Source organism: Canis lupus, chromosome 2 (genome assembly GCF_003254725.2).
Source record: "Canis lupus dingo isolate Sandy chromosome 2, ASM325472v2, whole genome shotgun sequence".
In the NCBI taxonomy this organism is placed as follows: domain Eukaryota; kingdom Metazoa; phylum Chordata; class Mammalia; order Carnivora; family Canidae; genus Canis; species Canis lupus.
This window is the reverse complement of record NC_064244.1, coordinates 58,282,755-58,305,134: the sequence shown is the minus strand read 5'-3', so window position 1 is coordinate 58,305,134 and position 22,380 is coordinate 58,282,755. Positions and strand designations below refer to the sequence as shown.

Below are 22,380 nucleotides of genomic sequence, written 5' to 3'. Positions count from 1 at the left end.
CCTAACCAGAGCAATTAGGCAAGAAAAAGAAATAAAAACTTAAAACTTCCAAAATGTAAAAATGAAGCAAAACCAACTCTATTTGCTGATATGATCCTTTATAGAAAATCCCAAACATACACACAAAAAAGCTACTATATAGCTAATCATCAAATTCAGAAAAGTTGCACAGTACAAGAGCAACATATAAAAATTGTTTCTATACACCAGAAACAATCCAAACAGGAAATTAAGAAAATAATTCCATTTACAATAATACCCAAAAGAATAAAATACCTAGAAATAAATTTAACCAAGGAGATGAAAATCTTGATACTAAAAACCACAAAAGATGGCTGAAAGAAATTAAAGAAGACCTAAATAACAGGAAAGACATCCCACGTTCAAGGCTTGGAATACATGATACTCTTATAATAGTAATATCCTCCAAAGCAATCTACAGATTCAATGCAATCCCTGCTAAATTCCAATGGCCTTTTTTGCAGAAATGGGAAAGTGGATCCATTTGGGAGGGACCCCACAGACAAAACAATATTGAAAAAGAGAAAGTTGGAAGACTCACCATTTCCCAATTTCAAAGTTTACTATAAACATACAGTAATCAAAACAGCAGAGTACTGGAATAAAGACAGGCATATAGACCCCTGGAATTGAATAGAGTCCAGAAATAAACCCAACATCTATGGCCAACAGATTTCAACAGGGTCCCAAGACTATTCAACACGGAAAGCAGATTTTTCAACAAATGATGTTGAGACAACTGGACAATCACATGCAAAAGAATAAAGTCACACCTCTCCCTCACTTCGTGTAAAACTATTAATTCGAAATTGACCAATGACCTAAAATATAAGAGCTAAAACCATAAAACTAGAAGAAAACACAGAAGTAAATCTTCATGACCTCAGATTCAGCAATGGATTCTTAGATTTGACACTAAAAGCATCAGTAAACAAAGAAAAATAGATACAGGACTTCATAGTAATGAAAACTGTGTGCATCAAAGGACATTGTTAAGAAATAAAAAGAACAGCTACAGAATGAGAGAAGATATTTGCAAATCATAACATCTGATCAAAGTTTAGTATCTAGAATATATAAAAAAACTCTTACAACTTATTAGCAAAAAGACAAACAACCCAATTTAAGAATAGGCCAAAGACTTGATCAGACATTTTCCAAAGAAGATATACAAATGGCCAGCAAGCACAATGTTAAGAATCAAGGGTCACTAAGGAAATGTAAGTCAAAATCCCAATAAGATACCACTTCCCACTAGCACAGCTATAGGAAAATAGAAAAAAATGATAAATGTGAAGTATAAAGTGTGAAGAAATTAGAACCTTCATACATTGTTGGTGGGATGTAAAATGGTGTAGCTGCTGGAAAAGTTTGGTAGTTCCTCAAGCAGTTAAAAATAGAATTATATATGACCCAGAAATTCCACTCCTAGGTATATACCCTAAAAGTACCTATTTTTAGGCACAAAACAAAAGCAGATACTTGTTCACAAATTTGATCATAGCATTATTTGCAATAGCCAAATGGTAGAAATAACCCAAATGTCCATCAACAGATGAATGGGTAGTTTATTATAAACTCATTTAAATTCAGCCATAAAAAAGGAATGAAGCACTGATATTTGCTACAAGTTGGATCTGAAAACAATCTGCTGAGTGAAAGAAGCCAGCCACAAGAGGTAGGATTCCTTTTATATGAACAGTCCAGGAGAGGCAAATTCAGAGACAGAAGCAGATTAATGGTTGTCTGGTGATAGGGGAGGGAGAAATGGGGACAGATTACTTTAATTAGCATGGGGTGTTATTCTGTGATGATGAGAAAGTTTTGAAACTAGAAAGAAGTGGCAGCTACACAACATTGAATACACTAAACGCCACGGAATTATACGCTTCAAGATGTTTAATTGCATGTTATGTGAATTTTGCCTTCACCAAAAAAGGAAATCATAAACTTAATCTAATCATGTGCTTTAGGTTTCTTCTGGACTAAAGATCACTCTTAGAGTTAGTCTTCCCAACCGTCTGCAAGCTCCTCTGGAGAAATGAGTGTGGATTCTCTGGTCTTCCAACCTCAACTAACAGCAGCCCTATACATGCAGTTATCCAGCCGCAAAACCAGGAGAATCCCTGGTCCCTCTTCCAGATCTCATTCTCACAGCCAATCCAGCACCGCATACCTCCTATTCCTCTGATCTATCCACTTCTCCCCAACCCTCTTCCACCACTGTAATCCAAGCTACTCTCAACACACACCTGCATCATTGCAGCCCCTACTAACTAGTTTTCCTGATCTTCTCAAGCTGTAAACCTGATACCCCAATCCCTCCTAAAACCCTTCAATAACTTCTCACCTTTTCCACTGGCCCTCAAGCCTCTGCAGGGCCCAGCTCCTGCCGGCTTCTCCTGCCTCAGCAAATGCCACTCCCCTCTTATGCTCTAAGTCCTGGTCATACCAGTTCTAGTCCAGTCCCTTCCACACACCCCATTCCCTCCTGCTAGAGGATCACTCTCCTTTTGCTGACTCAACTCCTACTCACCACCCAGAGTCACTTCCTCCAGGCTTGAGTCAGATTCCTCTGTTACAAGTTCTCAAGAACCACATTTTTTTCCTCTGGAGCACTAGCTCAGTTATACTTAACACATTCAGAAATGTGCCTGGCTAATTTATGTTCATCTCTTCCATTAAGCCATATGCTGCATGAAAGCAAACACCATATCTTTGGTTTCGTTTTATCCCCAGACCCCAAAAGAACACCTAGCACATAAAAAATTCTATCAATATATATGTTCTCTATAAATGGACCCTCAACTCTATGGTCAACTAATCTTTGACAAAGCCGGCAAGAATACCCAATAGAAAAAAGGCAGTCTCTTCAACAAATGGTGTTGGGAAAACTGGACAGCCACATGCAGATGAATGAAAATGGACCACTTTCTGACACCATCCACAAAAATACATTCAAAATAGATGAAAGACCTAAACATGAGACAAAATCATCAAAATCCTAGAGAACACAGGAAGCAATCTCTCTGACCTTAGCCATAGCAACATCTTACTAGACATGTCACCGGAGGCAAGGGGAACAGAAGCAAAAATGAACTATTGGGACTTCACCAAGATAAAAAGCTTCTGCACAGCAAAAGAAACAATCAACAAAGCTCAAAGGCAACCTTTAGCATGGGAGAAGATATCTGTAAACGACATATCTGATAAAGGGTTAGTATCCAAAATCTATAAAGAACCTATCAAACTTAATACCCAAAAAAAGAAATTACCCAGTTATTAAATGGGCAGAAGACATGAAGAACACTTTTCCAAAGAAGACATCCAGATGGCTAATAGGCACATGAAAAAATGCTCAACATCCACTCATCATCAGGGAAATGCAAATCAAAATCACGATAAGGTATTACCTCCTACCTGTCAGAATGGCTAAAATTAACAATACAAGAAACAACAGGTATTGGCAAGGATGCAGAAAGAGGGGAACCCTCTGGCACTGTTGGTGGGAAAGCAAACTGGTGCGACCACTCTGGAGAAGTTTGGAGGTTCCTCAAAAAGTTAAAAATAGAACTACTGTACAATCCAGCAATTGCATTACTCCCCAAAGAAAACAAAAATACAGATTTGAAGGAGTACATGCACCCCAATGTTTATAGCAGCATTTGCAACAATAGCCAAACTATGGAGAGAGCCCAAGTGTCCATCAACTGATGAAGAGATTTAAAAAATGTGGTATACACAATGGAATATTACTCAGCTATTAGAAATGACAAATACCCACCATTTGCTTCAACGTGGATGGAACTGGAGGGTATTATGCTGAGTGAAGTAAGTCAGTCGGAGAAGGACAAACATTATATGTTCTCATTCATTTGGGGAATATAAATAATAGTGAAAGGGAATATAAGGGAAGGGAGAAGAAATGTGTGGGAAATATCAGAAAGGGAGACAGAACGTAAAGACTGCTAACTCTGGGAAACGAACTAGGGGTGGTAGAAGGGGAGGAGGGCGGGGGGTGGGAGTGAATGGGTGACGGGCACTGGGGGTTATTCTGTATGTTAGTAAATTGAACACCAATAAAAAATAAATTAAAAAAATTTGGAAAAAAAATGTGGTATACATATACAATGTATATACAATGGAATACAATGGAATATACAATTGAATATAACTCAGCCATTAAAAAACTGAAATCTTGCCATCTGCAGCAATGTGGATGGAGTTTTTAAGTGAGAGAAGGAGAAATACCATTATGATCTTACTCATATGTGTAATTTAAGAAAGAAAACATGATAATATGGGAGGGAGAAAAGACAAAAGAGAGGTAAACAAACCATAAGAGACTCTCAATGAGATAAAGTTAGTTCTCCAATGAGAAGAAACTGAGGGTTGATGGAGGGAAGTGGGAGGCGACGGGCTAGATGAGTGATGAGCATTAAGGAGAGCACCTATTGTGATGAGCACTGGGTGTTGTATGTAAGTCATTAATCATTGAATTCTACTCCTGAAACCAATATTGCACTGTATATTAACTAAAATTTAAGTTAAAAAAATGTTTAAATTTTAAAACAGTAAAATTAAAATAAATAAAATATATGTGTTTAGTTACTGATACTCAAGCTCCAAAGTCTAATATTAAAAAAGAAGAAAAATGATTTGGGAATACAAAATTAAAACAGGGAAATTAAAGATGTAAAGATAAAAACTTTCTCAATGTGCAAAAATGATCACAGATGCAAAAGACCAAAGATACTTCAGAGATACCTCAACATCAAAAATATCCAATGCAGGGGCGCCTGGGTGGCTCAGTCAGTTAAGCGTCTGCCTTCAGCTCAGGTCATGATCCTGGGGTCCTGGCATCAAATCCCACATCGAACCCCGCATCAGGTCCCCTGCTCAGTGGGGAGTCTGCTCTCCTGTCTCCCCCTGCTCCTCCCCTCACTCATGTTCTCTCTCTCAAATTAAAAAAAATCTTAAAAAAAAAAACAACAGGATTTTCTGAAAATGGTGTTTGATTACCCTTGATAACATAGTCAGGTTTTCTGGACTGTTCAGTGGTCCTGGTCCAGTCCCTAACTGAGCCCACCTCCCTGGCATGTTGTTTTCCTGTTGCTTTTGTGCACGTGCAAAATGGAAAAATATTGTCTCTTGTCCCAGTGAGCACATAAACTTTTTGAAAGCAAGGATTCCCCCTGCTTTCTTTTATTTATTTTTTTTCCCCCCTGCTTTCTTTTAAATTTTACAGGCATATTCATTCTACTTCAGGATTTAAATTCATAAGAGATATGAAGACAGTTAGTAGACCCAGAAATTAAGATGGCAGGCCGTGAGTGGGGAAGAGTCCTGCTGTATAGAGAAGAGGCTGAGGGATGGAGGACAGCCCAAAGCTTCCCTTAGCACCACTGTCAGCTCCACGGCCAGTTTGAGGTAATGTCCCCAGTCCCCTGCTAGAACGGACCTGGAGCCTGGGCACAGAAAGCATCCCCCTGCCCTGGACAGAACACCCGTCCCTACTTGTGGAAAAGATGTCCGCAGGGCAGCTTCCTCGCGGCCTGCATGGAGTCCCAGCAGATGGCACAGTCATCATTGTTGACGGCCAGCTCCTCTGGAGTTGCAACCGCAAACCTGTAGAAGACACACACACCCAGCAGATAGTATGTCAATTCCACACATGTATACGGAGTGCTGCCTTATAAACTGCACTCCTGGACAGCAGTTAACAAAGGAATCTGGTTCAGTGCAACATTCCCAACCATCAAAAACATTATATCTGCTTTCTCTTCACAGCCCATCAAAGAGCAAGAAACTTACACAAAGAAACTAACTCTGTCTTAACAACAGCTCCTGTTAGTTCCTTCAACATAACACGCTAGCTAAAAATGACTTGAGGGAACATTTCTGGGCAAACCAGAGTTAAGACCCCCCCTCCAACCTGGCCCAAGAGCCAAACTGTTCCCCTGGACACTAAAAGGTCACCCATTCATCTCATACCTTCAGGCTTGGTTTACCCTCAGTTTGGCAACTGAGGCAAGTGAGTCCCTCCTCTGGTGAGGTTAAGAGTGTGTATGTGTATAAACATGCATGTGTAAAGAATAAGTGAGACCTACTTCATAAAATAGAAGACAGAAGCCCAAAGAGGCTTCTGTTTAATGATGATAATAAAAATAAAGGTGTCATAAGAACCACTTAATATTTTAGTGAGCAGCTACTACATACCCATACTGTTCAAAGTATGTTACCTGCAGTATCCCACTGACTCCTCCCAACAGCTCCAGGAAGAAGGCTCTGCTATCATCTCGAGAGTAGAAACAACTAAGGCACAGAGATTTAATTAAAGTGCCCCCAAATAACACAGCAACTGAGGATTCACACCCAAAGCCCAGAACCTCCACTTAGTCTCTTCACCATTCTGTTAATAGTCTACAAAAGTGGTTCTTGTATGACCTGGGATCTATTATTATGAAAGATCTAAAATGAGGCTGGTTGGGCAACATCAGCTTCTGCTCCCTCACCTGGCTTCCATGTTCCCGACCACACGCAAGTAGTTCTTGTGCCGGCGGATTCGACGCTGCACTTCATGGAAGAGATAACGCAGCTGCATGAAGATGACCAAGCTGGCCATGGATAACCAGATGTTGCCAAATAACTTTATGGGAAGGACAGAGAACAAAACACACAATAAAAATGAATATGAGCTTGCTAGTGACAGTGCCACAGAAGCTATTATTGTGGTTAAAGTGAACTGAAACAATCTTTTCAGCAAGCAAATGCACATATTTATCTCACCACCATAAACAATTTATGTGCAATTTGGCCTAGTCATTCCATCACCAGCTATCTTTTCCCAAGAACTAATCAGAAAATTAGGGATCCCTGGGTGGCTCAGCGGTTTGGCGCCTGCCTTCAGCCCAGGGAGTGATCCTGGAGACCTGGGATCGAGTCCCACATTGGGCTCCCTGCATGGAGCCTGCTTCTCCCTCTGCCTGTGTCTCCGCCTGCTTCTCTCTCTTTGTGCCTCTCATGAATAAATAAATAAAATCTTTAAAAAAAAAATTAAAAGCTTTACATACAAAGACATCCATCCATGCAATTATAAAAAAGAAAACCAGGAAATGAGCAAAATGTCCAGTAGGGAAGGTTGTAAATTCATATAATATTTATTATATAGTCATTAATTTTATTATAAAATAAGGCTATATATTAATATTACACTATGTTAAATGTATAATGTTTCTAAAGATTTAATTAGGGATCCCTGGGTGGCTCAGCGGTTTAGTGCCTGCCTTCAGCCCGGGGTATGATCCTGGAGACCCAGGATCGAGTCCCACATCAGGCTCCCTGCATAGAGCCTGCTTCTCCCTCTGCCTGCATCTCTGCCTCTCTCTCTCTCGTGAATAAGTAAATAAAATCTTTTAAAAAAAATTTAGGACTGTATGCATCTGAACATGAAAAGAAGCAATAAATGCAATAAAATGTTAACAGTTCTCCCTGGGCACTTGGGGGCTTTAAACAAAAGCTATACATGGTTTTTTAAAGTATATTTTCAAAAAGGAGACTTAGAAATGTTCTGTGTCTAACCAGTAATTTTTTTAAAGATTAAGTATGTAAATAAATAAAAATAAAGATGGATTTATTTATTGTGGGGGAAGGGCAATGGGGAAAGGGAATGAGAATTTTAAATATACTCCATGCAGAGCATGGAGCCTGATGTGGGGCTCGAACTTATGACCTGAGCCGAAACCAAGAGTCAGACACTTAACTGACTACACCTCCCAGGCGCCCCAACCCAGTAATCTTTAAATGCACCTTTAATAGGCTTATAATATAAATCAACTGCCCACCAAATACGTTGATTCTCACCATTATTAGATCACTGAAGCGCTAACCACTGAAGTACATTTTCAACACCATAATTCTTGCACAGCAAAATAAAATGTAAACAATGAAGTAGGCAGAATTAAGTATAAATGTTTTCTTTTTAATTATAAAGCAGAAAATGTATGAATCCATGAAGTAGCTAACACTGCGAGAATTCCCATTACCCCTACAAAGTAAGTGCTACATATTAGAAGCCACAGAAGCTATGGGGAAACAGAGAATTCCCTTATTTTCATGTTAGAACAATTACCAGTGACTTGGTCAGTGGAGTTAACACAGTGTCCTAGGAGGAGAGCAAACTTAGCCTTGAGCTAGGCTCCAGCCCAAGTGCACCACTGCTTTATATCCAGTGGCAGAAAGACAGAGGGGCATGGCTGCGTTTGTTTCAACAGTCTTTATGTAGTTTCCACAAATGTTTCATTTACATGTACTAACCAGAGTTCCTGATTCTAAAACACTTAGCTCAGTTAGAGCTCCTTCTGAGGAAGCTTACCAACATATGAATATGGTGCATGAGGTCCAGGGACAAGAGAGTGAGCTCCATGACAAAATCTGTGTAATAGACATAGGTTCCTTTTCCTTCCCAAGTCCCTTCATGGTTGAGGTCCCAGAGGTGAATTACATATCTGCAGTGAACAGAGAAAAATCATTTTAGTAACTTACTGTTACAATTTAATTTGGCTTAAACATGATGCAGTATAGCCACATTTTTATAGATTTTATACATGTTACATCTTAAAATCAACTGTATGAGTAGACCTCAATCGCCTCCCTCCCAAAGTTCTACTCACCGTAAAATCACGTGAGCAGTCCTCACTGTCACAAGAAGAGACTATATAAAGAAAGATGTATTTTTTCTTTAGTAAAATTTGGAAATATAAAAAGCAAACATTTGTCAGTTCAATTACAGCACTGGTTATTCCCGGGGGGGGGGAGGGGGGGGATGGATGGGACGAATGTGGTCAGAAGGTAAAAACTTCAGTTGCAAGATAATTAAGGAGTAGGGATGTCATCTCCAACATAATGAGTGCGGTTAACACTGCTGTGGTACTTCTGAAAGTTGTAGAGAGGGTAATCCTTCTCATCACAAAGAAAAAACCCTTCTCTTTCTTTTTCTGTATCTATAATGAAATGATGGCTGTTAAGGAAACTTACGGTGATAATCACTTCACAATCTATGTCAGTTAACCATTAGGCTGTACACCTTAAAAGTCAATGGTGTAAGTCAATTATATCTGAACAAAACTGAAATAAAAAAAGCAGGTTGTTCAAGTTTACCAACTATTTTTTTTATCCACTTCAAATTTCCATGAAATATTTTCATGACCTAGAAACCAACTTTCATTGAGCCTTTTCCTGTCAATAGGTGACAATCGATTATACCCGTCCATCTCCTGGGGCTGCCTCCTACAATCCTGAGGCTCATTCTAGTAGTATGACAATCACTTCTATTTTATACAGCAGGAAGTCATCATCACTGATTACCTCAAAGGGTGTTTGAATACTTGGTGATCCTATACCCAAAGTATAGTTTAGGTACCACAATCCAAGATGAGTACCTGCTCTCTACATAACGTTTTGTACACCCCCTTTGCCCACACAAAAGCAAAAAGAATGAAGGAAATAAAAAATAAAATAAGCTCTTCATAGTATTTGATATTACAGAAATTGATTGTAAGAAAATTTCCTCTTAAACTACCAGAATAGAACTATTATATTGTTTGAGATTTGGAAATTCCAGTTTATAAATGGAAAACATTTTACATAGAGAAACAGTATAAATTTTAAAATATGATTAAGTTCAAAATATAGAAACTGTAACATGATAAATTATCTTAAGTCAATAGTAATGAGCTAAAATTATATACTATAGTATGATCCAAAAAAGCCTAATTTAAATGTCTTTATTTTTAGGTATACCTTTCCCAAAGTTTGGGTTAAAATTAATTAAAAGTAAAATAGTACGAATATCAGACTATCACGCAAATGGTGATTATAAAATATATGTAAAGCAAAGTAACATAAATCAATGCAAAAACATTTTTACACAGATTTTTTTTTCAAGAGGAACATACACAAAGTATTTATCTAGAATTGTAAATGATTTACTAAGTACCTAAACATCCCTTTCCTAATTTGTTACACTACATTGTATTCTGAAATCAATTCTATTAAGCAAAATAAAACTTTAAAAAAAATTTTTTTAAATAAATTCTTACCCATGTGGTTCTCAAACTCACAACACCCAGATCAAAAGTCACTCCACCAAATGACCCAGCCAGGTACCCCAATAAATTTTAATCCTATTCTAACAAATACCCAAAAAGTAGTTCAAACTTAGTGTTTTGATATTAGCTAATTAGCTTTAATAATTTATTATTTCATCTTTTTCTTTAATAGTAGCAATTACTATTAATTTTTAATTAATAGGAGCAATTAATAGTAGGCAAAGAGATATTTTGCCTTTGGCCTGAGGGAGAAAGCAAACATAGCAACTGAATAGAAGGACATATAAAAAATTTTATTTCTACTGAACAAAAATGATTATTTTCAGAAAGTTTTAAAGAGTAAATTTAAAATGTACATGAATATGATTGTTCTTCCAAAACAAAGAAGTTTATATATATTATTCTATAAAATCTTAATTTATATCCCATTTAAAATCCCAATTAATTTACGGAACATAACGTACGTTATTATTTTCATCTCAAATTCTCACACATATCTACATATTAAGTGTGTGTGTATTTTTTTCCTAGAAGGCTCCAACCCAACATGGGGCTTGAACTCATCACCCTGAGATTGCGAGTCCCATATTCCACCGACCAAGCCAGCCAGGTACTCCTTAAATAACCCAATTATAAAATATTTCCTTATTCATCACCACCAGTCAGTCTTCATTATATCTTAGGAGGAATTGGGAGTCACAGGGCTTGAATTGTGCCACTGCTGACTCTGAAACTTCAAATCATTCACTGCACCCTCTACACTAGTTTTCCCCATTTATAAAGAGAAATAATAAAATGAGTCAACACACATAAGGTATTTAGAGCAATCCCCAGCATACAGTAAAGCACTATATAAATGTCAGCAAAACTTAATACTTTTTATTAAGTTGTAGCAAAGATTACAGGAAATCATACATTTCTCCCTTCAATATCAGTACCCAACACAAAAGCAAGGAATTCAAGATATGCTCATTAAGACAAAAGACCCTCAGTCACCGTGCAGGGGGCTTGAAAACACACAGGAGTAGATGGGGACAACACCTGCATCCACTTACCTCCGCCGCCATGAAAGCCAGCGTGTGCATCCCGTGCGTGTAGCCAGTGACACAGCAGACCACTGCTAATCCACAGCAAGAAAGCAGCATCGCGATCAACAGAGACAGAACCCGCCCGTGGCTACTCATGGGTGTGGTGGGAGAAAACGACAGCTGAAATGCACAATAGAGAGGAAAGAAGCTCATCCTTCTTCACTGTGGTATTAAGCTTCCCTGAGAAATGCAATGTTAGTGTTTGGGAGTCTCTGCTCAGGAACTCGGGCTTAGCAGCACCACCAAACACCAAGCACAGAAAAGCACCCCATTACCGGATGGTCAAAATTCTCCACCCAACTTAAACGTGAGCATGAGCGAATATTGAGAGATTTCTACTGCTTAATTTACGGAACATAACATATGTTATTATTTTCATCTCAAATTCTCAAGGATCTTCCTACTAGTGGAATGATAAGTCTCTCTCCAAGCAGTTTTCCAAAGGTATGTAATTCTCTCAACATTGGCTAGCACTCCAGACTGCATCATGTCCTTATGTGTTTCTTTCTCCATCGGACTCCCCCCCTCCTCCCGAAAAGTCCCTTGGAGAACATTCCTATGGTGTTTAAGGCTGAGACAACCGAAATGTCATCCAGGTGCAGAGTTCCCGCTATCACAATGTTCCATTGACAGTGTACAAGGGGAGGCCCAGGACTGGAACTCTGAGCAAGAGGGTGGAGGTAACACAGCTATTAGGGAGGACTAACTCATGATGTTAGTCCGGGTGCGCTGAAGAATGAGGGTGCACACCCACAGCTGATCTGAAGCTGAGAGGCAGATCTTGTACCCAGACAGGGAAGGACCTTGGGACACTAGAGGGCTAATTCAGTCCTTGCCCAGAGGTGGAAACAGTGTAGACTAGTTAGAAAGAAGGCTCCAAGAATCAGAGGGAACAATGGAAGGAGGCTAGAACAGAAAATATCTGGAAGATAGCCGCTTTAAATCAGGTTAGACACTAAGCTTTCCCCGTGCCGTGATCAGAATGTGGGCTGGAACGCAATCTGCCAGTGGAGGGAAAGGGAACCTCCTGAGGAGACCCTGACCCTGAGTTCTTTGGCTGCTGCAGGAAGTTCCTCAAGAAATAGCAGCCACCTGATCTAGGAGCCTTGCCCTGGAGACCTACCTGGGACTTGCCCATTATGGCTCATTCATCTTACACAATGCAAGCTCCGCAAACATGTGACTAAGCAAACAAAGAGCTTGGCTAAGACTTGGCTGAAAACTCACATATTCAAATCGGTCCTTGCAGAGCTGAACCATCAGATGTAGAAATACAAGTCCAGCAAACCAGAGGCACCACATGACCACCTCTTCCACTGTCTGCACATTCAGCACACCAAAAATGAAAATGAACTTGTAGAAAATAAAATTCCAGAACTTGTCTTTGAGGTGCTGCAAAGACAAATATTTATAAAGGTTTAGTACTATTACATCTAACCTATTTAAGAGAAGTTAACACAACAAAAATGTGCTGCCCTGTAGAAAATATTCTACGGTCAGCTAACATTTGTTTGCAAGATATTAGAAGGTAAAGACAAAAATAAACTCTCTGAAGAATAAAGATAAGACACCTAGAAAGTAATGTGTAGACTCTAGATTGTAACCCTCAGTCAGTTATAAAATTTGAGCCACCAAAGGGGGAGTGACAGTAGTCTAGTACCTTGCATATTAGGGGTAATACAAATACTTCCAACACAAAATCTAAAAATTGGTGATACTGCTACAAGTATCATTTTTAATACTTCTGCTCTCTGGATTCTTAAAACAGACAACAGAAAAAAATAAGTTCTTTTTTTCTTAAAGATCTTTCTGATGAAAAAATAACCTATGCTCATTTGCCAGCCTGTAATCGATAAGATAAAAATGATGCCTTAGCATTTTTATGCATTTTTCTTGTCTTCCTAATGTGCAAAACCTTAATTTTTGTACACTGCTTTATTTCACTTCTCATACTGTGAGAATCTTTCCAGTAGCAGTGAATAATTTGTGTATATACCATTTTAGTGGTTGCAGGACAATGGAATTGTTTTTAATTTTTCTCCATTCAGAAAATGTTGCAATGAATATCTCTGCCAGAGTTGCTATTTCTTCAGCATTACGGAATCAAAGGTTACGAATGTTTTTATGATTTCTAATAAGCACCACCCACCTGGTTTCCAAAGAAGCTGTATAAATGTCCTCTCCCAGGGGCAGTGGGAGAGTACATTGCCTACACGGAGGATATCCAGTTTTTAAAATCTTTACTACCCTGAAGAAAAAGGGCAAGGAGAAGAGTCTATCCAACAGATACTAAAATATACTATCGAGCCATCTGTGGGAGGAGTGGGAGCTGAGTCAAGAGGTAAGAATGGGACAGGGCTTCTAAGTCTATTTTCAGAAATAGTTCTGAACCATATAAATGTTTCACCAATTAAAAAAAAAAAAAAAAACAGAAAAAAAAAAAAGCAAAATTGATTAGAGAGAGAAATAACCGAACCTAAATGTGTAAAAAATGAAGGACTACTGAAAGATAAGATTATTTTGAGAACTTTTACACACTGTACTGACCGTACACCATTTACACAAAGAACAAATGGGACTAGGAATCTTTGGTGAGTGCCTGTTTTCAGATCTGGGACAGGTAAAGTACAAGGCGAACCCGACATTTTGTGCCTGGGTTTTGAATCTTCACTCTACCATGTATTTGCTGTGCAACTTAGGATGAGTCACTTAACATTCCCATGCTTTGGTCTCTCCATCTAGAAGATGGACCTTATGACCCCAGTATCTGCCTCATAGAATTGTTGAAGGAGCTAAATAAGCTAATATACGTACAATGTTTGGATATGTGCCATAGTAGGCACTACATGCTATAAAAAAGAATTCCTTCTTCTAAACCTCCACTGAACAGTTTTATTTTTATCCCATTTTCAGCATTCAATGTCTCTGCCTCCAGCATGACTTTATTTCTTGAGCTTTCTTGAAACACCCACAGAGCAAACCCATGTCAATTCTGCAGCATTCTAACTCAAACTCAGGCTTGATACATGCCACTGAATGACATTCATACAAAAAAAAAAAAAAAAATCATCACGGTGGTGAGCACAGAATAAGTGTATAGAGCTGCTGAATCACTGTGTGGCATAGCTGAAACTAATATAACACTGCATCAACTATACTTGAACAAGTTTTAAATAAATAAATAAATGAAAGATGTGATCTGTACTGAAAAACTGAAAATAAAGTAACAGACGTGCCTTTTTCCATAGCCATGGTAAAAATCTCTGTAATGTTCCAAGGTAATGTTCTCTGTAAATTTTGAACTGCTATTTAACATTTCAGAAAAACGAAAGCAGTAGATTAAGGCCCACTGGTGCCAGATCAAGCCACCAGCAAGGAGATGGCTTGCCGGGCCTGACCATTTTCTGGCCCACAAGCCAGAAGTTTTTCTTCACAAAGAGAGAAGCATCAAAAGGAGCCTGTATCCTACCCCAAAACAACCTCCCACTGATGCTTCCTAGGAGACCCCTGGAGTTGACATTTTGGAGAAAGTACTGAATACTCACTAATGAAAATTCTCTGGGAGAACACACAAAGTCCTGCTCATAAGAGCATCCAAGGGCTCAACCAGAGTAGCCTTGTTTTAGCTCTGAACTAGGACCTCAGCTGCTCCAAAAACAGAGGACTTGGGTTGAAAGGGTAGGTAAGGAGTGAGGCCAATAGAAGTTCAAAGTAGCAGGTCCCTGTGTCTCATGACTGGGATAAGATAAACTCAAGTTTAGTTCTGTTTGTATGTTGTTGTTTTAAGGCCAGTTCTAAATTCTTATTTTTAAACACACCATTCTATATTCTACACTAAAATTCTTGGGGGACTGCCAAGCTGTACAGTATGCTTGTGGCATATTCTTTATTAAAAGCACGTCCTGCTCATATACGTGTACATTCTGGGAGTAATGTTCCAATGTCAGACTATCCCACCTGAAACAAAAACAATTCACCTAATTTTCTGCTTGTAGAACAATGGATCTTAATTGACTTGTCCAAAGGGAGAAATTTAAATCTCTTGGTAATCCCTTTGGAAAAGGGCCTATATTCTAAAGAGTGATATTTATTATTATTCAAACTAAAGCAATTCTATGCTTCTTTAAAAACTGCATTTATGAAAGGCATGGGGAAAACAGCTATAGAGAACAGTCTCGGGGCAACCTGGCTACACTGAATATGGACTATGGATTCCAGAAAGTATTTCATCAATGCTAAGTTTCCTGATTTTGATCATTGTGCTATAGTTACATAAGAAAATATCCTTGATTTTGGGAAACACATACTGAATGAAGTATTTGGGAACATAGGGACAGGATGCCCACAACTTACTCTCAAATGGATCAAAAAATACGCAAAATATAAATAAAAGGCAAATATGAAAGCAAATTGGACAGAATGTTAACAACGGTGAATCTAGATCAGGGTATATGGAAGTTCTTCAGACTATTCAGGCAACTTTTCTGTAAGTTTAAAATTATACCAAACGCAAAGTTAAAAAAATATATATATATGGTCACTAAAATCAGGCTTAGCCTTGGACTTACCTGCCTCTCACTCACTCGAAGAGGGCCAAACACAATACACTGGATTAGCTTAGCCACCAGCATCAAAACACAGCATGCAGTATTTACTAGAACCTGTTTACAAACCAAAGAAACAAAGTTTATTTCCTCCTATTGAAACGTAAAAGCAGCTCTAAAAATTTCGTATTAGAGGGGCATCTGGGTGGCTCAGTCAGTTAAGCATCTGCCTTCGGCTTAGGTCTTGATCCCAGGATCCTGGGATGGAGCCCCATGTCTTGTCAGGCTTCCTGCTCATCGGGCAGTCTGCTTCTCCCTCTCCCTCTGCCCCTCTCCCTGCTTGTGTATGTGCTCTCTCTCACTCGCGCTTTCTCGTTCTCTCTCAAATAAAATCTTTTATAAAAAATTTGTATTAAGAATTCAGCAATCATTCCTAATGACTGAGCCTCTCCAGTTCAAGTAATATTTGAAGGGGCACACTTTTAGGTGTGGAGGAGAAATGAGGAGTGGGAAGGAGAGGTATCAGCTTACCATTTAATTCACCGAGCCCTGTTCCAATATGTACCATCCAGCAGGCCACCTTCCCTTTCAGCCTTTACTGAACTGTATGTAAACTTTGTACTGAATATACAGAACTGTATGCACCTTGCAAGTCACAGATATCTCCTAGGGACATCATTCCTATATTAAGATTTTAATAGCCTTGAATAAAACTTTTCTAGAAGTTGAAGTTATCATGAAGTAAAATCCAGCACCCAAATATCCTACTCTGCCCTGCCAAACAAATAGCAAGTGAGGTTGATGGTCACAAAAAAGCCCTAAGACCATAAAAAACTAAGCACCCCCAATACATACATACACACACACAAATATGCGCGCGCGAGCACTACAATGGGACAATCTGCCAGTCAAAAGATAAATGTCCTCCACGCTCAGTGTTGGCCTTCATGTAAAGATTCTGGGGCATCAGAGGTAAATGGAATTGAGAAACCAAGAAGAAGGAAGAAGGGGTATCTGAGAACTGGAATGCAACCAGGAGCCACCAATGTAAAACCAAGGCCTTCTTCAACAGGAGGTGGGTAATCTCTTTCCTTAGATTATTAAGATATGGATACCCCGACACCTACACAGCAAATCTAACACTCACAAAATGAAAGCGGGGGCTGCCCTTGACCAAGATGCTAGTGGGGCACATCTTATCACTGATGCTCAAATGATTTTTAAAACTCTGCTTGAGGGACATGAGGGTAGCAGCTCAGCGGTTGATCATTTGCCTTCGGCTCAAGTCATGATCCCAGGTCTGGGGAATCGAGTCCCACATCGGGCTCCCTACATGGATGGAGCCTGCTTCTCCCTCTGTGTCTCTGCCTCTCTCTCTGCATCTCTCATGAATAAATAAATAAAATCTTTAAAAAAATAAAACTCTCCATGACCCCAAAAGCCATAAAAGACCTTGATAAAGACAGTAAACATGACTTTTATTGAGAGCAAATGGAAATGAACTCCAACTCAACGTAGACTGTCTGAAGCTTTGATTCACTAACTTTACAAGAAGGTTGCCACATTCTTCTTCCTGGGTCATTCTTCCTTCTGCTCTTAAAAGAAGCAAATGATATTGCGGAAAGAAAAAAAAAAAGATGTCAGATCCCCCTTAGTATCTCATCCCATCCGCTTTGGCAGCCCTGATTCATTACAAGATTAAATTAGGTTTAGTCCTATTCTGCCTAATGGGATAAGGAAATGTGATACATTTTTAAAGAATTTAAAAAAAAAAAGTTCATCTGAAACTGTTCTGGTAATTAAATCCTGCAAATAATCAGGAAAAAAAAAAAAAACAAATAAGTTACCCAAAACATCCTATATCCCTAACTTGTGACTCCCTGTAGAACAGCCCTATTTGAAACAGTTCAACAAATAGCTTAGAATATTAATTTTTAAGGAGATGAAACAGACGTGAAAAAGGTTCATTTTCACTATGTTCTAAACCAGCCAATGGGAACTTCAGTCAGGAAAATTTCATCAGACAAAATCACAACCACAACCCTCAGGGCCACCTCTCCTAGCTGAGCAGAGTTTTTTTTGTTTTAAAGTAAACTCTACCACCAAAGGGGGCCTGGACCTCACAACCCTGAGGATCAAGAGTCACATGATCTATCGACTGAGCCAGCCAGGTGCCCCTGAACACAATTTTTAAAATCACAACACAATTTTTAAAAAGAATTCTTGCCGGTTTTGCATGTAGGCATTGGAAATAGGGAAATAAAGTCCACACATTTAGCACCAACTTGTTCAAGGCTTGTGAGAGGTTAAGAGAAATGAAGGAGCTCTGGACCCTGCATTCAAAGAGCTTTTAGTATCTACAGGACACAGAACTTGATAAGCATCTAACAACACACCAAGCAGGTTGCTGGGAGCATAATCAATGCAGGAGAAGAAAGTAAATTTGGGGTGGCTTAATCATTGATCTACCCAAAAGCACATTCTTGTGCATCTTGGGTTACAAAACAAAAAGTAAAGTATTATTTATCATTTCTCAGTTACATTTCTTAAGGTTCAAAAATGCAGTTTAAAAAAAAAAATCAGTATTTTTTTAAGTGAAAGTCTATCATAATCCCATCACTCATAATCATTTCTTATTTTAATTTCAAAGGAAGATTTAAAAATTAGCAAAGGTAAGAAGGAAAAAAGCTTGAGAAAATATACTGATATTAGAAAGGGAATTTATGTAAAAAAGAGCTAACCTTTTGTGAACTTTATATGAAAGCTAGAGCTACACAGAATTGGAAGCAACTAAAAATTATTTTAAGGGATCCCTGGGTGGCGCAGCGGTTTGGTGCCTGCCTTTGGCCCAGGGCGTGATCCTGGAGACCCGGGATCGAATCCCACATCGGGCTCTCGGTGCATGGAGCCTGCTTCTCCCTCTGCCTATGTCTCTGCCTCTCTCTCTCTCTCTCTGTGACTATCATGAATAAATAAATAAAATCTTTAAAAAAAAAATTATTTTAAGATGATGAACAAAGTGTTTTTAAAAACACTTTCAGGGGATCCCTGGGTGGCGCAGCGGTTTGGCGCCTGCCTTTGGCCCAGGGCGCGATCCTAGAGGCCCGGGATCGAATCCCACGTCGGGCTTCCGGTGCATGGAGCCTGCTTCTCCCTCTGCCTGTGTCTCTGCCTCTCTCTCTCTCTCTCACTGTGTGCCTATCATAAATAAATAAAAAATTAAAAAAAAAATTAAAAAAATAAATAAATAAATAAAAATAAAAACACTTTCAGGATTATTAACTATTTTTTTCTATGTCTATTTATAGAAAAATGGTTTAATATATGATAAATTCTTAACTTTAAAACTGACAAAGCCTTGAAAAATTGCAAATATGGAAAGAAACATAATTGTAGCATTCCTCACTTAAAAGCATATCCCACCAACTATACACTTCAATTAAAAAAAAAAACTTGTACAAAATTTTTTTTTACCTATGTGTGAGCATTTGCTAAATTTCACACTGTATAAAATCGTGTTTCTGGGCCTCTGAATAGGAGAGAAAGATAAATAAATGAATATTTCTTTCTACCGGGGATAAGTGTTATTTTCTAACTGACGTAAAATATTTCATTCTAAAAAATTAAAAATAAATAAATAAATAAATAAATAAATAAATAAATAAATATGCTAAAGCAAATCTCAAATCAGATCCCACAGGGTCACCAGTAATATTCTTATAGAAACCACACTTTAGCCTAGATGTGTAAATCCACAGAACCAGGAAACCTTCAATAATCAAAATGAGGCTCATCTCCAGCAAGCCTGGTCTGAACCACCACTTTATCCACACAGACCACACTAAAAGTACTAACTTCATTTTATCTGTTCTATGCAACTGCTAGTTTTTCCTTGCAGGTAGAATCCAAACTTAAATGTAAAGATATGGGGTTCACTGGAGCACTGTTCACTAATGGCAGAAAAATGGAGAAAAAGTAAATGTTCCCCCAGAGAGACAAGTTCAATAAACTGCGAAACAGCCACTCAGTGGAATACCATGAAGCCGGGAAAATTAACTCAACAGCTTTGCTACTTACTAGCATTGTCTGGAACCTTCCAGATCATTTGTTCACTGAAAAAAAGCAAGGTGTAGAAATGCCATTACCCTGCTACCCTGTATGCAAAAGAGAAAGGGTATGCATCCCTACACACAGACGCGTATGTATCATCGTAGATGTGGACAGTGTCAAGGACTTGATCAACCTGGATGTTTCTTAGTCTCCTATTCGACACCAGCATTACTTACAAGCACATGGTAATGGCCACTTCTGGGAAAGGGAAGCAGATTTACTCTTCACTATACGTCACTTGTGTCATTTTTAACTTCTGTACCATGATCATGTGTTATTTCTTTTAATTAATTTTTCTAAAGTTTAGAGTCCATTGAACTTTCTGACCAGTTCTAAAGTTCCACATTTATTTTTCCTATCATGATAGGAGACTGACTGATAACTAGTAAAACCCAAACTGGGTGGCCTCAGTGATCCTGTTATATGGTGTTTCTATTGTATTAAAATACTTCAGAAGAGTTTCTCATATCTAATGCAGTGTAAAAAATTAAATAGTATTTTTTAAGACCTCACCGAACATCTTTCTTTTGGATTTAGCCTTCCCAAAATAGAAACAGGTTTTGTTTGTGCCTGAGTAGCCTAGAACAGAAAACATCAGATAATAGTGACCCAAGGAACCTCTACTTAATCAGGCTTGAAGTAATTCCCTTTAAGGCCCTGTAAGAAAATTTCCCTCCCAGAATGGTTCTACTGTGCTACTTGAAAACAACAGAAACTAAATTATAAAACAGTTTAGCCTGAGAGGAAAAGAGGAAAGAGTGATAACTCTCTTAAACAGCTTAGCCACATTTATCACTATGTAACCCTGGAGGTATTTTTGATCCTGTAAAATGCTGGCCACAATGGGGTGTTATTTATGAGCTTGTGATGAAATGCGGTTCTATTATCAGGAACTGTCCCAAGGACTGGATCAATATGGTATTTCTTAGTCTCCTATTTAACACTAGCACTAACCCCCATATCCACACCATTTGTCTGTCTCTTCTCTGTAAGAACAACTGGAATATGTTATCTCTCTGCAGGCTCTGACAAGCATAAAATTCAATAAAGGGGCACCCTTGGTGGTGAGCCTCAGACTCTTGGTTTTGGCTTGGGTCATGATCTCAGGGTCGTGAGACTGAGCCCTGAGTCCAGCTCCACGCTCAGTGCAGAGTCAGCTTGAGACTGGCTCTCCCTCTCGTTCCGTCCCCCACCCCCACACTACTCTCTCACATTCCTGCTCTCTCTCTCAAATAAATAAATCTTAAAAAACAAAAAAATGAAATGCGAAGATGCATACTCCCCCCATTACATGGATGATCAGATTCCTCTTTTCACAATATCAAGGAAATAAGTGAGTTTATGTATACAGAGCACTCAGCATGCACTTAGCAAGCAATCAAATTGTCTCTTTCCCCCTCACCTGAGGATATTTCCTATATTTTCAAGTTGTTTATTTAGGCTCATATCCTATTATTTAGAAGTGTAGTCTTTCTCTTTAGCTGCTCCAACATTTCTAAAGCCAATATTTTTCTCTCTACTTCTTTGGAATATTCAACTTATAAAGACTCAAACCTAGTAAATTACTTTCAATTCTGAAGTTTCGTAATTATATGAAGATGAGCTCTTTAAAGCAGAAGTCAGCCACTTTTTCTCTAATGGGCTATCAGATAATAAATATTTTAGGCTCAGTAGGCCATACACTGTCACAAAGTCTTCCTCTTAAAAAAAAGAACTTAAAAAATATAAAAGCCATCATTAGCTAACAGACTGTACAAAATAGGCCAGGCCAAATAGGCCACTAGTTTGCCCATCCCTGCTCTAAATGGTCAGTTCACTTTTCTCCATTTTCATTTTTGGTGATTTTCCCCCCTAGAGACTTCTATTTAAATTACCTGATTTGCATAAACTAACCCAGAACTTTAACACTTATTTCGTATTCCCATTTCTCCATTTTACCATGTCCTGCTCTTAAAAAATTTTAGAAGCAAGTCTGTAAAAAAAATAGGGGAGGGAGAGGAACAGAAAGGAGACAGTAATGAAAATAACAAGAATAAAGACGTGCAAGAGCCAAATACACCTGTACAATTCAAAACAATATTATGGAATGGATCAAGAGGTACTTCAACGCAAGTAACATCTGAAAAGTGTAAAATAAAACTAGAAATGAGCAACAAAACCTAATCCCGTATGAAACTTTAGAATGAAAGTTCTAGAAAGACATGAAGAAACAAGTGATCACATCAAACGTGGGTATTTGCTAGTGTGAGAACCCTGGAGCCTCCGCTCCAACCTATTCTCAACACCCACACCAAGAGGGCCACTTGGAGAGACCTCCTTTGGGGAGGTCTTAATTCACATCTCCTGGCCTCTTCCCATTTACATAATGGGAAAGGCCCTCACCACTGCTGCCAAAGGTGCCCCCTGAGAAAAACGTATCATCATGACAGGCTCTCCTCCCCTCCCACTTAAACCCTATGGCCCACAAAATGATGTCCATACTCCTTAGCAGGGCAGTCAAGATTTACA

General features: G+C 38.7%; 1 protein-coding gene across 2 annotated transcripts in view; it reads right to left on the bottom strand.

The window, feature by feature from the left end:
* Positions 1–22,380, bottom strand: part of AMFR (autocrine motility factor receptor) — a 44,360-nt gene that overhangs the window by 19,174 nt on the left and 2,806 nt on the right. The window contains exons 2-9 of one of the 2 annotated variants that reach the window (XM_025447550.3): positions 20,386–20,451; positions 15,787–15,879; positions 12,446–12,610; positions 11,186–11,338; positions 8,694–8,734; positions 8,396–8,528; positions 6,537–6,670; positions 5,539–5,649 (exon numbers count right to left, since the gene is read on the bottom strand). In XM_025447550.3, the coding sequence (XP_025303335.3) occupies positions 5,539–5,649; positions 6,537–6,670; positions 8,396–8,528; positions 8,694–8,734; positions 11,186–11,338; positions 12,446–12,610; positions 15,787–15,879; positions 20,386–20,451 (896 nt within the window). The remainder of the gene's footprint in view (positions 1–5,538; positions 5,650–6,536; positions 6,671–8,395; positions 8,529–8,693; positions 8,735–11,185; positions 11,339–12,445; positions 12,611–15,786; positions 15,880–20,385; positions 20,452–22,380) is intronic. The other variant, XM_025447551.3, reaches the window with a different exon arrangement.